At 47.5% G+C, this 17,120-nt stretch overlaps 1 protein-coding gene across 17 annotated transcripts in view; it reads right to left on the reverse strand.

Moving 5' to 3' along the window:
- MCC (MCC regulator of WNT signaling pathway) overlaps positions 1–17,120 on the reverse strand; it is a 349,930-nt gene that overhangs the window by 36,273 nt on the left and 296,537 nt on the right. For 13 of the 17 annotated variants that reach the window (XR_012001147.1, XR_012001148.1, XR_012001146.1 and 10 more), the window contains 2 exons: positions 10,386–10,620; positions 2,944–3,150 (listed from right to left, as the gene is read on the reverse strand). Coding sequence is in view for 12 of the 17 variants with exons in the window: in XM_072756471.1 (XP_072612572.1) it covers positions 2,944–3,150; positions 10,386–10,620 (442 nt within the window). In the remaining 5 variants the exon portion in view is untranslated. Of the gene's footprint in view, positions 1–2,943; positions 3,178–10,385; positions 10,621–17,120 lie in introns of all 17 variants that reach the window. The other 4 variants (XM_072756468.1, XM_072756467.1, XM_026006020.2 and 1 more) reach the window with 1 other exon arrangement.

Raw genomic sequence — 17,120 nt, forward strand, 5'->3', positions numbered from 1 at the left:
TTGTATCACCTGGTGCCTCTCACTGAACATGTCTGGTAGGATCCACTGCATAGAGACAAGAACTGCAAAAGCTGAAAGCAGCCTGGGTAAGACTTGGGACCCAGCTTGTTAGCTGGAGGGAAGTTTTAAAGGCAGCACAACATCCACCCTGTAGAGCCACAGTGGATGTCTTACATCCAAACCTTGCCTGCTACCTGTTTCCATAAGGCCTAAAGGCTAAGTATTGTTTTTCTATTTTAAAAAATCATGAAAAAAAGAGTATTTTGTGATGAGTACAAATGCTATGAAATTTCAGTGTCCATAAATTAAGTGTTGTTAGAACACAGCCCACACCTCTTTGTGTCTACACTATGTGTTCACGCTGCAGGTCTAGAACAGCACAGTTATGTACTTGCAGAGGAGTCTGTGTGACCCGAAAGCTGTAAGATAATGGCTTCTGGCTCTTCACAGTTTGGCAACCCCTCCTACATACAGACTGCCTGCCTCATTTACTGACAGACAAGACGAAATGAATAGCCCAGAAGGGAGATTTCATTGAACTAGTAGATGGACCTGATATTTGAAAGACAGGATAATCAGCTTACAATAATTTCATTACTTAAACACCACAACGTACTCTTAGAAAGCTTCTTACTTGAATGTAAAAAAAAAAAAAAAAAAAAAAAAAGGAAATAAAACCATCTGGCTTTTTCCATTAGATTTCTGTACTTTGGGGCAGCCCAGGTGGCTCAGTGGTTTTAGCATCGCCTTCAGCCCAGGGTGTGATCCTGGAGACACGGGATCGAGTCCCACATTGGGCTCCCTGCATGGAGCCTGCTCCTCCCTCTGCCTGTGTGTCTGCCTCTCTCTCTCTGTCTCTCATGAATAAATAAATAAAATCTTAAAAAAAAATATTTCTGTACTTTGAAGTCATTCCACAAAACACAGTGTTTCCCCCAGTCAAAATAAACACCAAGAACTAGGAGAAAATGCTCAGCTTGTGGGCCTTCTGGCAAGAGCTCAGTGAGTCCATTTCTACCACACCCTAAGAACACACTGGAGCTCTGTCCCAGAGAGACTGCTAGCAGACTCAAATGGCTATAACAAAGACTTTTAAGGTGTTGGCATGGAAGGGGAAACCCCATTATCTTGAGCCCCAGATATTACCACATGAAACTCTTCATAGACTGCTGCCTACCTGGGCTCCTCTGGCTGGGGGCAGATGGTTTCATGGTTTCACTCTCACAGTGACCTCTCCTAAGCCCAGACTGGGGCACATCATGCCCTGCTGCAGAGCCTTCAGTGATTTCTCATTGTCCTCAGGACAACACAGCCACCTGACCTCTTTAGCCAAGTACCAATTCCTCTTCCCCCTGGGTCTTTGCTCTTGGCATTCTATTGGCTTACAGGGGACTGACTTCTCTGCCTCAACCCTCTTCATCAGGCTGGCTGCCACACTCTACTGGCTCTGAGTCCAGGAAACCTATCCCAGATCTCCACATCTGGGCTCTGTCTTGGGCCCGTGGCCTCCCATCGTGCTAGGAATTGATCCTTGGTCTTAGGTCACTGTTTGACAAATCCTCTGTTTCCCCATCAGTGTTCCTCTCTCTGGAACAGAAACTCCTGGAGCTGCCTCTAGCACCTCATCAGGACCAGCTCCCACCTATTACATGAATGGATGATGAATGAGTAGCCAGGTCTTGGGAGAGATGGCCCAGTTGGGTGCCATGACTGTGAACTCCCTTAATTCCTCTGCTAGTGCGAGGTAGAGTATAGCTGTGGCCCTTTGAGAAGCACATTCGGCAGTTCTCGGCTGTTTGGGGAGTGACTACTCACTGCCACACCAATCAGCAAGTCGCATCCTTTACAGGTATGAAACTCTCCCAGAGACTCCCTGCCTTTGGGCTGTAAGAAGCCACTCCTGAGATAGGCAAGTCAGCGTGTGCCCTGGATCCTAGGCTGGAAACAAACTGGGGTCAGGAGAAGCTAGCATTTATTAGGAACAGGAAGTATGATGCAGAGTACAGAATGTCAGTACCCTGGGACAAGGGATGTAATTCTTCTGGGTCCTGAATACTTCAGAAAAAGACTTCTGGGCTCATGGGAGTGTGAGACGGCAAGATGACATCACCTGTCAGCCCACGCTCTGGGACACACTGTGTCTGATCCAGGGCCTGCCTTCCTCCTCATCTGCCTCGGAGGCTTCCTCCTTCCCCCATGCCAGACGTTTGAAATGCCAACAGAAGCTGAGGTGCCAGCATGAATGAGACAAGGACGGCGGTTAGCCAAACTGGGGTTAAATCCCGATTCTGCCATTTATTAGCAGCAAGACCCCCTCGTCTCTTGTAGGCCTTATCTCCCTCGCACAAATGGGGACACCTCCTCCTTAAAGCTGAGATTTATAGGAGGCCAACAAACGCAATCATCAGCACAGATGTGACCAGCAGGCCACAGGCGATGGTCGCCATGCCAGGCAGGGGGGCCAAGAAGGCAGGCCGGCGTCAGGTCACTGGGCGACAACACAGGTGACTCCCTGGATCAGACTGTGGCACAGGAAAATGCTTTAACTAGTTTCTAAAGTGGGATTTTTTTAAAGTGGATTTGGTTTCTTTGCACTCAAATGTTACCTTCTTTAAGATATCTAGAAAGGGGAAAACCTGGGTGGCTCAGTGGTTAAGCATCTGCTTTGGCTCAGGACATGATCCCAGGATCCTGGGATCAAGTCCCGTATCAGTCTCCCTGCAGGGAGCCTGCTTCTCCCCCTGCCTGTGTCTCTGCTTCTCTCTGCGTGTCTCTTATGAATAAATAAATAAAACCTTAAAAAAAAAAAAAAAAGATACCTAGAAAGGCTTGCAGTTCCCATGCAAATAAGGAAATTGAGGCTGTGGGGCAGGAGGGGTGGTGGTGGTGACCAGGTGGGAGGTAAGGGCAGAGGCTGGGGGTTCCCCGCGTCCCTGCTCCTACCTTGCCAGGCTTGTCTTTGCCCCCACTGCTGGTGGAGCTCAGTGAGCGTGTGCGCTGCTCCTTCTGTTCCTCCACTTCAGACTTCAAGTGCTCAATATGTACCAGGTAGGCCTGCTCCTGGGCCTCCCGCGTGCTCAGCTTCAGCTCCAGGGCCTTCTTCTCCTTCTCCAGTAGGTAGAGCTGAGCCTTCAGCTCAGCCATCTCCTCCTGCGGAGCACAGATGCTATGAGGTCCCTGTGCAGTGAGAGCAGAACCACACATGGAAAAGCAGGCACATGGTGAGGGGTCTGAGACTGTGACACACACACCTGCAGTGGGGTTACCACTTCGCAGGTGGGACAAGATGCTGGGGAGGAAGGAGATAAGCCAGCTGTCTCTGCCATCTAAAGGACTGATGTGTGGACAAAGGCCTGTGCTCTGTCACTCTTTGGACCAGAACGGAGATAAAGGGGAGCTACAGGCAAGCAGGCTTAGTTCACTGTAAGAGAAACTGTTACAACAACCAGAACACACCTCCCCCACCACTCCTTGCCACCCTCAATGGGCAGACCTGTCTCTGTTGGAAACTGGTTTCCCGGCATGTGTAGGCCATGCTCTATCAGTCAAAGAGGTTGGGAAGGGGGATGGTCCACACAAAGCTGTGTCTGACCAGCTCCCTTTTGATTCCCATTTCCTTTTCCCTTTTCCATGGGCTCAATCCACATACTCAACCCTCCCCAGTGGCCCCTTGGCACCCCGCGGCTGAGCCAGGTGAATGGGGTGCACCCATAGCAAGGGTATCATCTCAGCTTTTTAATCTACTTCAGGAGGCCCAAATGACATCAATGGAAACAGAGTCCTTCACAGGTGACTGCTCATCAGATCAACTCCCCAAAGGGTCTTAGAGAACTCCAACTAGAGTTTTCTGGGGGCAAGTGAGTAAGAAGTAACACCAAAACTAGAAAATGCTGGCTTGGGACCAGGAGCCAGATAACAATAGCCACCAGCATTTACTGAGCATGTAACACTGTATTAGATGCTTACATCATTTAATTATTCCAACTTGAGGGAGGCATTTTTTTTTATTGGAGTTCAATTTGCCAACATATAGAATAACACCCAATGCTCATCCCATCAAGTGCCCCCCTCAGTGCCCATCACCCAGTCACCCCCACCCCCTTCCACCACCCCTAGTTCGTTTCCCAGAGTTAGGAGTCTCTCATGTTCTGTCTCCCTTTCTGATATTTCCCACTCATTTTTTCTCCTTTCCCCTTTATTCCCTTTCACTATGTTTTATATTCCCCAAATGAAGAAGACCATATAATGTTTGTCCTTCTCCGATTGACTTATTTCACTCAGCATAATACCCTCCAGTTCCATCCACATCGAAGCAAATGGTGGGTATTTGTCGTTTCTAATGGCTGAGGAATATTCCATTGTATACATAGAGCACATCTTCTTTATCCATTCATCTTTTTTTTTTAATATTTTATTTATTTATTCATGAGAGGCACAGAGAGAGAGAGGCAGAGACACAGGGAGGAGAAGCAAGCTCCATGCAGGAAGCCTGATGGGGGACTTGATCCCAGCACTCCAGGATCACACCCTGGGCCAAAGGTAGGCACAAAACCGCTAAGCCACCCAGGGATCCCCTCCATTCATCTTTCGATGGACACCGAGGCTCCTTCCACAGTTTGGATATCATGGACATTGCTGCTATAAACATCGGGGTGCAGGTGTCCCGGCATTTCACTGCATCTGTATCTTTGGGGTAAATCCCCAGCAGTGCAATTGGTGGGTCGTAGGGCAGATCTATTTTTAACTCTTTGAGGAACCTCCACACAGTTTTCCAGAGTGGCTGCACCACTTCACATTCCCACCAACAGTGCAAGAAGGTTCCCCTTGCTCCACATCCTCTCCAACATTTGTGGTTTCCTGTCTTATTAATTTTCCCCATTCTCACTGGTGTGAGGTGGTATCTCATTGTGGTTTTGATTTGTATTTCCCTGATGGCCACTGATGCGAAGCATTTTCTCACGTGCTTGTTGGCCATGTCTACGTCTTCCTCTGTGAGATTTCTGTTCATGTCTTTTGCCCATTTTATAATTGGATTGTTTGTTTCTTTGGGGTTGAGTTTAATAAGTTCTTTACAGATCTTGGAAACTAGCCCTTTATCTGATACGTCATTTGCAAATATCTTCTCCCATTCTGTAGGTTGTCTTTTAGTTTTGTTGACTGTATCCTTTGCTGTGCAAAAGCTTCTTATCTTGATGAAGTCCCAATAGTTCATTTTTGCTTTTGTTTCTCTTGCCTTCATGGATGTATCTTGCAAGAAGTTACTGTGGCCGAGTTCAAAAAGGGTGTTGCCTGTGTTCTCCTCTAGGATTTTGATGGACTCTTGTGTCACATTTAGATCTTTCATCCATTTTGAGTTTCTCTTTGTGTATGGTACAAGAGAATGGTCTAGTTTGTGGATGTCCAATTTTCCCAGCACCATTTATTGAAGAGACTGTCTTTTTTCTAGTGGATAGTCTTTCCTCCTTTGTCGAATATTAGTTGACCATAAAGTTGAGGGTCCACTTGTGGATTCTCTATTCTGTTCCATTGATCTATGTGTCTGTTTTTGGGTCAGTGCCACACTGTCTTGATGACCACAGCTTTGTAGTACAACCTGAAATCTGGTATTGTGATGCCCCCAGCAATGGTTTTCTTTTTTAATATTCCCCTGGCTATTCGGGGTCTTTTCTGATTCCACACAAATCTTAAGATTATTTGTTCCATCTCTCTGAAGAAAGTCCATGGTATTTTGATAGGGATTTCATTAAACGTGTAAATTGCCCTGGGTAACATTGACATTTTCACAATACTAATTCTTCCAATCCATGAGCATGGAATATTTTTCCATTTGAGGGAGGCATTATGAACATCTCTATACACGGACAGGAAACTGAGGCACGCAGAGGGAAATCCACCTGCCCACAATTACTGCATAAATTGTAAGCCAGGCTATCTGGCTCTTAACCACTAAGCTATTATAGTCCCTCCCTCAAGGTGAGCCCATGCATGACTCTGGTCATGTGATTCTACCACTACATGACCAGATCAGTCTTCCCAGCTACCTCTGTGATCTTACTGAGAAAGATGATCTCTTAGGGGCACCTGGGTGGCTCAGCAGTTGAGCGTCTACCTTTGGCTCAGGTCATGATCCCAGGGTTCTGGGATCGAGTCCCGCGTTGGGCTCCCTGCATGGAGCCTGCTTCTTCCTCTGCCTGTGTCTCGGCCTCTCTCTCTCTCTGTGTCTCTCATGAATAAATAAATAAAATATTTAAAAAGAATTCTTTCTGATTCACTGCCTTGAGAAGAATTCACCAAGGTCACAGATTCTAGTTAACTCTGAGCTGACCCTTTTGAGGTAGTAAGCCACAGGCCTGGTATGTTCTTCTGGATAAGCTAGGCCTGGAGTGTAGATGTTCTCACTCTCCAGTGTAGGGAAATACCTAGAGGGCACCCACTATGACTTGTAATATTCAGATCAGGGCCACGGGACAGAGAGGTGGTGGCACTGGACATGTAGAAGGCAATGTGCTCAGTGACTACTCAAAAGCAGCACCCAGAACTTCCCTAAAGATGAAATATAAAACTAGAATGAAAGGTGTTTTCATATACTGAGGCCTTCTCATCTTTTGCCATCAGAAGCAGGATTCTGAAGGTTCTGGCAACACTGCATACTGAGCTAATGGGAACGTCACACACAGAACATATAAATGCAAGCTTGAAAGAAGGTAAAATGAATCCATGGGTGCCAGAAATGAAGAAGGAACTCTGCCCAAGAGGAAAAGCAAGGTGGCCACAATACAGGCCAATAGAGTTTCAGATCACTATGGAGGCCTGAGGGCCTGTGCTTTGAGCACCTGTGTTAAGGGCAGGGCAGAGAGCTTGAACAGAGACCCCCTACATGAACCAGGACTCTCAAAGTACTGCGTAGAGTAAAAGGCTAGAAGACTTCCTTTTTGGAGATGTGGTGAGGAAACTTAGCCCTCATGGTCTGGGTGGGAAAAGGGAGAAGAGCCTTTTTTAAGGAATCAGAGCCACAAAGCTGTCCTATGTAGATGTGAAACAGGAATCTTCAGCCAAGAATGTAAAGAATGTAACTGGTCCTAAAACTCTGAAACCCATGGGTCCCAACAGATCCATGTACAGAAGCACTCTATAGGCATATCTAAAACCCTGGACCCGTGAGACCCCGTAGAAGACACAATCTCCACTGAAGATGGGCTGGTACATACCCTGCCCCCAAACCACACAAAGAGAAAATGGAAACAAATCATGTGAGATAGAATCAGCATTTGCGAGAATCAGAGAAAACAGATGGAACACTAGAAAATAAATATCTAAAACAAAGAGAGGAAGGAGGGTCACCATGGAAAGATAGGATATTCCAAAAAGAAGAGTAGATTTGAAAAGGAATCAAGTAGGTCATCTAGGAATGAAAAGGTGTTTACTAAAGATCATGCACAAGAAGTGAAAAACCCAGAAAACCTGAGTTTCTCAGCAACCATATCCTAGAATGAAATGGTGAAACCCAACATAATCTGCTGCTAGTGGTTTTGGAATGGGTGCGCACATCCCCTTGAGCATAACGCATAGGAAAGGGAGGGAACTCTGATGTGTATCCTTTAAAAAAACGTCAGAGGAAGGTAAAGAAGCCAGAAAATCAGCACTGGTTGCCTCTGGATCATATTATAGGTTATTTCTCTCCCAGCTTTTTATAACTGCTCTTCTATTTTTTAAATTTGAATTAATTTGAGAGATACAGTGAGAGTGAGAGAGAGAAGAAAAAGGGGAGAGAAAGGAGAGATACTTAAAGCAAGCTCCACACAGTGCAGAGCTCAAAGCAGGGCTCGATCTCATGACCCTGAGATCATGACCTGCGTCAAAATCAAGAGTCAGAAGCTGGGATCCCTGGGTGTCTCAGTGGTTGAGCGTCTGCCTTTGGCTCCTGGTATGATCCTAGAGTCCTAGATTGGACTCCCTGCAGGGAGCCTCCTTCTCCCTCTGCCCGTGTCTCTGCCTCTCTCTCTCTCTCTGCGTGTCCTCTAATAAATAAATAAATAAAATCTTAAAAAAAAAAAAAGAGTTGGAAGCTTAATCAACTGAGTCACCCAGGTACCCCATTTCTGCTCTTTTAGACTATTTCCATGAGGTATACACATTTTATTTTCAAATAGCAAAGGGATTATTTTATTCCACCAAGAACGTCTTTCCTGGCCACAGTAACTGGAATTTATCACACACGTTGGCTTGAATATAAAAAGGAAATCCTTTAGTCTTTAGCCAAATGAAACATGATGATTGGAACACAAAACAAGAGGGCAGCTTTACAGCTCAGGCCGCAGTGTGCAAAGGACCACAAACAGGGCTCCTTATTGGGGAAAAAGGCACTGTGATGATGGACCCAGTGCCCAGCTCATGGGCAATGAGAGGAGGAATCAGCCAAGGTGGCATAAGGATTCCACAGAGGGAACAGAAGTCAGGGTCTGAGCTGAGTGGGTGGGACATGGTAAGCCAGCTCAGAAGCAAAAGGCTGATTCCTAATCTGCTGCCATCATCTGAAGTCTTTCTAGGACTCAGCCAGACTCAACACTGAGCAGCCACCAGGGACAGGAACATATCGAGCAAGTGACCCAAGTGCGTTGGGTTGACCACTGCTGTGGCTCCTCTTTCCTCTCCAGATGTGGGTTAACCAGAGAGGGGGTGCCAGTCTCTCCCAGAGACAGTGCTGGTTCCAACAGGAGACACCAGTTACCAGCTATTAATTCAGCACTTCCTTGACCACCTGGCCCAACAGACCTGCCTCTGGTCTCCTCAGCTGGGTTCTGTCCCTGAGAGCTCCTCCCTCATGTCTCAACACCTGGCAGCCAGAGACACTGCATAATCCAAGACTGAGCAAATCAGGCCTTTGTGCACAGGAGAGTGGGGTTTGGAGAGCTCCCAGAACACGGCTCCCAGCTCTCCCTCCCCAAGCTAGCAGGCCGGGCTGCAGGAGCAGCCCTTCCAAGTGCCCACCTCTGCCACAGTCCTGCTGAGAGCTGCTCGCAGCCCTACAGGACCATGCTCTTGGCGAGTAGTTATTCTGTTTCCACTTCACCTGGGTATACAATACAGTACACTCGGATCTCAACTTCCTGGAGTTCTTGCAGACGCCACAGGTTAAGGATGGTCCTCTGACACTGCCTTCACTTTACTTCACCCACCAGCCACGAGTAGTGGGGGGGTCCCCAGGCCACTTGCACTTCTCACCCAACTCAGGGGCTTGCACAACTTACTCAAGACCAAAAGCTTGCTAGACTCAGGAAAGCATGTAACAAAGATGACAGTTTTACCACGGGGCATGCGCACAGGGGTGCCTGGAAGAATGCTGAAAGCAGATCTTTTTTGAGCCTTGGTGTCCAGGGCTTTTACTTTCATGACTGGCCACAGCTGGTTAAATCACTGGCCACACAGAGGAACTCAATCTGAAGCGTTCCTCCCCTCCCTGGAGGTCAAGGTGCTTAAAGTCCAATCCTATAATCACACACTGGATCCTTCCAGTGACAACTCTTGTGCTGCCGCTTTCAGGGGTCCCACCAGGTGTGGCCTCATTAGCACAATAAAGACACTGCTTTCACTCAGGAAATGACAAGGGTTTTGGAAGCTCTCAGCAGAAGTGGGGAACACTACCAGATATATTCTTCATCACACCACAGCTGTCTTCTAAGCAGGCACTCAGCAGAGTAGGGCCGAGGGCTCGGCAACCCCTGGCCAGAAACATGCAAGGTGTGTCTTACTGAAGGGATGGGCACCAGCTTTCCCAAAGTTCCCCCTGCTTTACAGATGCCAACAGAGAACTGAGCAGGCTGGGTGAACAGCCCAGGGTCTTGTGAGGAAGCACCGATGTGAACAGCACTGGCATCCCTCACCGGAGGGTGTCATGATCCAGGCGGGCTCCATGAGGCACGGAAGGACAAGGGTGTCAGTAAACCGGGACTCTGCTCCAAGTTCTGCACCTGCCCTCGTCCTGTCCTCCCCTACTCCACGTGAATGTCAGCATTAACCCAAGAAGCACCATCAGCTGCTGGAGATTAGAGGTCCTTTTACAGGAACAGAGGCTGCTCTAGCCTGTAGGGATCTGATCTGAGAGTGTGGTGTCCCAAAGTTGAGCTGAGACACCCTGAGGCATTCTCCAGAGTGCAACTGACCCCCTCTGGGGTTGTGTCCAGTCCAGGGGACCCCAGATACACTGAAAGGCATCCTGTCTACAAATGCAGCTCTGGGTGTCCTCCAGGGGGAAGTGACTGAACCCGGACCAGGTTGATTTGTCATCTTTGCCGACCTGCTTTTGAGGGTCCCTTCCCTATCTCCTCCTGATGACATCACAGCACATGCACTCAGGGCTCCACTGTCCCCCCGCCCCGCCATGGTACCTTCATGGCCATCAGCTCTTGCATCAGCACAGCATTTTCCAGGTCCAGACGCTGGCTGTCCCCCCGGGGCTTAACGTCGTAGCTGAGGGGATCGATGTGGATACTCTCTAGCTCCAGCATGGTCAGCTTGACCGCCGCCCTGTCGTTCTTGAGCTGCTGGATGTAATCCTTCAGCCTCTGCTCATCTTCTTTAGTAAACTCGGTATCACAGCTACTGGCTGTGGAGCTAGTTGTGCTGAGGAAACAGAAGAAAATAATCTATCACGTTTCCCAGCCACAGCAAACATGTCTTCTTCCTGACTCTTCTCCATAGTCTATCTCCCCAATAGTGTCTGATGGTAATCCCCCCATCCCCGCACCTCCAAAAAAAGGGCATTCTTTATGGCATGGTACACTGATACCACATTTTAGGAGAGAAATAAGTCTGAAGAACAACAGAAATGCTTGGACCCTCCTTCAACACAACACATGGACTCTAAAAATGAATTCTAAGGAAATAATTCCATAGAAGCACCAAGATACAAAATGTTTCATGGCATGGAGGATTTAGTTAATTATGGTACATTCCAAAAAAAGGGACAGTATATGGATATTACAGTAATAATTATGACACGGTGGAAGTATTTAAAGTGGAGAAATAGGATAAAAGTAGTATCTGATTAAAAAATAGGTGTACATGTAGACAGACTTAAAAAAGAGGATACATTAGGGAACAAAGTTGAATAACACAATACCTATGGTGTGATCTATAGATGTGTGTGTGTACATCTACCCACTGGTACACACACGCGTCTAGGACTGGGGCAGGAGCTGGAAGGTGCAGTGGGAAGAGGTGTACTATGAAACAAACCCCACCTGTGTGTACTGCTACTGTGACAACTTAGAAAGCAGGACTCCCCCACCTCCATGCCATTCCTCCTGTATCACGGCTGAATGTAACATCCACCAAAGGGACTGAGGCTCACCCAAGGGGCCCTTAGAGGCCCGTGCTGAATGGTGATAGCTGCTAGATCTGAGGAGTACCTAGAATGAACCCTGAGAACATGGCAGCCCATGAAAGTTTCTGTGGGACCCAGGCCATCATGCCAGGGGGACACCACAGGAAAACCAAGGCTCTGGCTCTTAAGAGGGCTCTGGCTTTTTCCAGCAATGGGCAGCCTGCTCCCACTGGCTTGGAATGAGGCACTACACCCAATCAGTCCTCATGCATCTGAAACCAGTGTGGGTCTACAGTTTTTGTGGACCTATACCAGACCGGCCTATACTTGATGTAGCCCTCGGGGCTCTGGCCTTGAAAGATGGGAGAAAAACAAGCAGGGGCTCATTTAACTCTCATCAAAACCGGCCAGGTTGGCATTATCAATACTGTCATTACAGATTTGGCAACTGAGGCTCAGAGACGTTAGGTAGTTTGCCTGGTCATGAGGCTGGACACGGGTACACCTGGACTTGGGCCACAGTCTTCTCATTCCTCAGCCCCACCCTTCCAAGATTCTCATTGCTAGAAGCTATGCCAGGAGCAAGGAGTGGTCTCCATTGGCTGCTGGCTGCCAGAGGCCCAGGCCTTCCCTCCTTCCCTCATCCTGGAAGGAGTAACAGTCCTGGGACTCCAATTCAGTAGATGCAATTGCCCCATCACCTAGGTGTGACCAAGGACCATTCCACTCTTATGTGTGTGATGCATTATCTAGAAGATAAGGGTTTTTGTGGAGACAAGGGTGAGGAGACGTGATGAGCTGGAGCTCTACCACTTAGCTGGCTGTGCACAGAAGGAAGACAATATCCTAGGACCTGGGTGATCGTTAAGTCAGAGAACGTCTGCTAGGACTGGAAGCTCCCGAGTACCACAGACTCTTTGGGGTTGCTCTCTCACCCCACCTTCTTTACGCCATCAGGACAGGTAGGATGTATCTTACAGGGGAAGGGTGCAAGATCAGCCTGACCAACATATACCTCCTTACAGGTGCTGATGGTTCATTTCATGTGGCCACTGGGCTGGGCTATAGTGTCCAGGTGCTTGGCCAAACACCCATCTAGATGTCACTGTGAAGGTATTTTTTTTAAACATGTCATTAACATTTATTTATATTTTTTAAATTGATTTGAAAGAAAGAGAGTGAGTGCGGTGGGATGGGCAGAGGAAGAGGGAGAGAGAATCTTGAGCAGACTCCTTGCTGAGCACAGAGCCCAAATTGGGCTTGATCCCATGACCCAGAGATCAGATCATGACCTGGATGCTCAACCAACTGAGCCATCTAGGCACCCCTAGATTTGATTACATTTACAACAGACTGAGTAAAGCAGACTACCTTCCATGATGTAGATGGGTCTCATCCAATCAGCCTTAAGAGAAAAGACTGAGGTCCCCCAAGAAAGTAATCCTGCCTCCAGACAGCCTTCAGATTCAACACTGCTACATCAAGTCTTCCTTGGGTCTCCAGCCAGTGTGCCTGACTTGTAGATTTAGGACTTGCCAGTCCCCATAATCATATGAGCCAATTTCTTAAAATTAATCCATCTCTCTTTTCATATACATATAATAACCTTATTGGTCCTGTTTCTCTGAAGAACCCTAACATAGAGGTGCTACCTTTACCTGTAACCCAAACATCTTCTTCACTTTGTAGATTTTTTTAAAAAGATTTAATTTTATTATTTATTCATGAGAGACACACAGAGAGAGAGACAGAGAGAGAGAGAGAGAGAGAGAGGCAGAGACACAGGCAGAGGGAGAAGCAGGCTCCGTGCATGGAGCCCGACGTGGGACTGGATCCCAGGTCCCCAGCATCAGGCCCTGGGCCAAAGGCAGCGCTAAATCACTGAGCCACCTGGGCTGCCCTCCACTTTGTAGATTTACAGGTAGCATGACTCAATCTCCCTGTGCCCATTTCCTTATCTGTAAAATGTAAAGTGTTTAGAACAGTGAATAGCATATAGTAAGCACTCAATCAATGTAGCTATCATTCATGTAAGTAATCTTAGAGTACCACTATAGGGTACTCTTCTAGGAACTAGAAAAATCTCTTCTCTCATGGAACTCATATTCTAATATGGGAGACAAACAAGTAAGATACACCAAACCTCAGACAGTGAGAAGTACCATGGAGAAAAACGAAGTTATGGGGAGCACAAAGAGAAGATGGGATTATTCTTTGCAACAGAGTTGTAGGGAGGGCCTGCATGATAAAGTTACATAAAGTAGACCTAAGGATAAAGTAGACCTAAAGAACATGAGAAACGGAGCTGTGTGGATATTTGGAGGAAGAGTGATCCAGGCAGAGGACACAGTGAATGCAAAGGCCCTGGGGCAGTGAGTGTGGCCAGCATATATGAGATTGTGGCTGAGCTGGAGGCAGTTCAGGGAGAGGGAAGAGGAGAGCTGGTCAGAGAGGAAGGTGTGTGTGTGGGAGAGGGGGGCACGGTGCCAAGTCATGTCAGGTTTATAAGGGCTGTGTCTTTTTCTCTAGAATTAGAATGGAAGCCACTAGAAGGTTTGTAACAGAGGAGTGATGTGATCTGCCTTACATCTTACATCTTACATCCCTCTGGCCACTAGACTGAGGAGAGATGAAGGGAGGCAAGGGCAGAGGCAAGGAGACCAATTCTGGGCTGTTGCAACAATCTCGGGAAGAGACAGTAGAAGCTGGAAGGGCAGGAATGAGGATAAAATTATTACTGTCAATCACCATCACTGTGTTTCCTTAAGTTGCATTTTAAAAAAGACAAGAAGGGAGAAGCAGCAACACCCTCTGGCTGGAACACTCCAGGTGCCAATTTCATAAAGAAATTAAGCAACTGGAGAGAAGCAAATGAGCTAACAGTAGCCCCAGCAGAGGGCGCTGGGGAAGCCAGGGGGACTTCTGAATGGGAGGGATTTCTCCCAGGGAGGAAACTGAGTTTCTCCCTCAGAATCTCTACACTCTGCAGTAAAGACCTACCTGCCCCCAGCCTGGTGCTAGGCATGCCTTGGACAAAATCATTCAAGTAGGACTCAGCACTCACCTTCATGGATCGTCAACACAGATACGGAGGGACAGACATCTAAATGTCCCACAGACAAATGAGGAACAAAATGAAAGCAAACTGAAGTGGTGGCATTGTTCTCACAACATTCCACAGGTCTGAGTGTGGAGCTGTGCTCGCAGGGGTGGCATGTTTGGACAGCATGGTGCTGGGAAACATCAATACTTCTCTCCCAGTAAGCTGGGAGGAGGCTTCAGGTATGAAATCGTTTCCTGTGAAGCTGGGACTCTGGACCAGAGGTTCACTTTACAACCCTTGTCCTTCCTTATGTTAAAAATTATTTTGAAAAACTTTAAACATAGAGAAAAACACTGAGATTAACTAATTCCTATGACCTACCACCCAGATGAGTCTTTGGTCTTATTTTCTTTGGACTACTTTTTTTTTTTAAAGAAATAGAACACTTACACTTGAGGAATCCTTTGTTCTCTTTTACTCAAAAAAGAAATTTCTAAATTCAAAGAGCACTAGAAGCTAGAGCTCTGTAATTATTCTGCATGCACTAAAACGATTCTATTTGGGCAGATTTTCCAGTTAGCGGGACTGGTGTACCCCAGTGGCTGTCAAAGAGTAGTTGCTGGGCTAGCCATGGCAGCATCACCTGGGACTTGTTAGGAATGCACACTCTTAGGCCCACCCCCAAGACCCCTAGAAAGGGGAACTCTGGCAATGGAGCCCAGCAATCTACATTTTAATGTACCCTCTCTATCATTCTGAGGCATAGCCACGTTTGAGAATAACTGATCTACCCCTTAAGTCAGGTGGGCATTTGCACGGTAGCCTGTGGGGTAACGGGACATGATTCCACCCAAATTCTCTAGGGAGAATCCATACACTCTTGGGCTGATCTGGTGGGTGCCAGTGATTATGAGCAGATCTCTGACATCAGATAGACCTGAGTAAATGTTCTTCCTCTGCCACTGCCTAGCTTTATGGTCCCAAGCAAATGATCCAACCTTCCCAGGCTGCGGTAAAGTGAGAGTATGGACAGTTCCCATATCATCAGGCTGTTGGAAGGGACATGATGGGTCCTGAAGCAGGCAGGTCCAGATAGTACAGTAGTACTCATTCTAGGGGAGTTGGAGAAACAGCCATGGCCACATCCTGCACCTCCCTGCACAGACTCAGGGACTTTTTTTAGGGATGACAGCCACCCAGCAGGTCATGCAGAATACCCTGGGGCTGAGGGAGAAGCAATACACCAAGTATTCCATGAGACCTGAGAAACCACCTAGAGTGGTCTAGGAAGTACCAAGACAGATGGGCAGAGGCTGACAGGCTTTGGGGTGTTCTGGATCCCCAAGGGTTTAGGGCCTGATTCCTGGCCAGGTGGGGAAGGCCTAAATTTTCACCATCTCTACCATAGGCTTAGTTTTCAAAAAAGAAGAAAAGGAAAAGGCTCTCCTGCCCTTGATGTACCCTTGTGGGAAGCTGAAGCCCTCTAAAATGCTCTGGGAAGTTTGATTTCTAGATATGCACTGCATCGACATAGCCCCTCTGGCTTTGCTTCCTCCCTTCCGGGAGGCGAGTGGGAAAGTTAATAATTCTGCTTTGTGCTATAATGTTCCACTGTGGAATATGATTGTGTGACAGTGTGAAAGGCAGGGAAGCTGCCAGCCTCTCCCCTGCCTCCTGCAGACAAAAGCACTGAGAGTCTTCTGAGGGCATGCCACTGGCTTCTGGGCCCGGGTTAGGTCATCCATTAGCTCTCCCAGCTTGGAATGCTGGATGGTTCTGGCTGTCAAGGGGGAATGAATCACTGTCCACCAAGACCAGGTTACTCCTCATCTCCAGGCTGGGAGGCCTGTTCTCTGGGAGGTGTTTCAGGGAGGGCTGAAGGTAGAAAGCCCTAGCTCACCTCAGAATAGCAGAACAGCACATTTGTGCATTCTGCTCTGTTTTTCCAATAAGCAGGGCCAGGTCACATGGATTTCTCCTTTCTGGGATGCTCTGCTGGAGCCCTGTCCTGCTGGCTTTACTCCACATCTATGAGTTTGCCAGCAATCTTCTGGCATACTGCATGTGGGGTGGCCTACAGCCAGGGGAGTGTGAGTGCTAGCAGCCTAGGACACCCTACCCTTCCACCTGCCCTGGCCACAATGGGACATGGAATCAGGTTTAGTTAAGCAGCTTTGGATTTCAAATATCCAGTCTCCTTTCCGCTTTCTTCATGTCCCAGCCTCATCCTCCAGACAACTCCCCATCCTGCTTTTTAGAAGAAGAACCCGTTTTTCTTCAGCCTCCTCATCTTGCCATGGCAAAAAGCTAGAATGGCATTTCATTTCTTTGCCACAAAAACCAGAAATGGATTTTTCCCTACATTTTTATCAATGTCTTACCTGGTCCCCATTAAGATCTCATTTCCACCAAGGGGCAGCTCATTTTCAGAAGGGAAATGCCATTAGGCTGGCTTTCTGTTTTTGCTAAGCATTTTAAATTTATTTGAAGGAGGGGGTCAGCCACTCCTAAGTGCCTGTATTCCTCTGAGAAGATGCGCCTTGTCAACTGCCTACATCTTGTAGTGCTGTGTAGCAATGTACCTCCCCACCCTCTCTGACAACTCTTCATCACAAAGGACTAAAAACCCCTAAACACAATCCTAACCTTTTATGCCTATATTCTCTCAGATGGCTCTCAGAATTCTCTAGGTTAAGTGAAGAAAAATTATCTAACAAAATATAGGTATGGGAAAATCCAGTGCCAGATAACTGA

This window comes from Vulpes vulpes, chromosome 4, assembly GCF_048418805.1.
Source record: "Vulpes vulpes isolate BD-2025 chromosome 4, VulVul3, whole genome shotgun sequence".
Lineage (NCBI taxonomy): Eukaryota > Metazoa > Chordata > Mammalia > Carnivora > Canidae > Vulpes > Vulpes vulpes.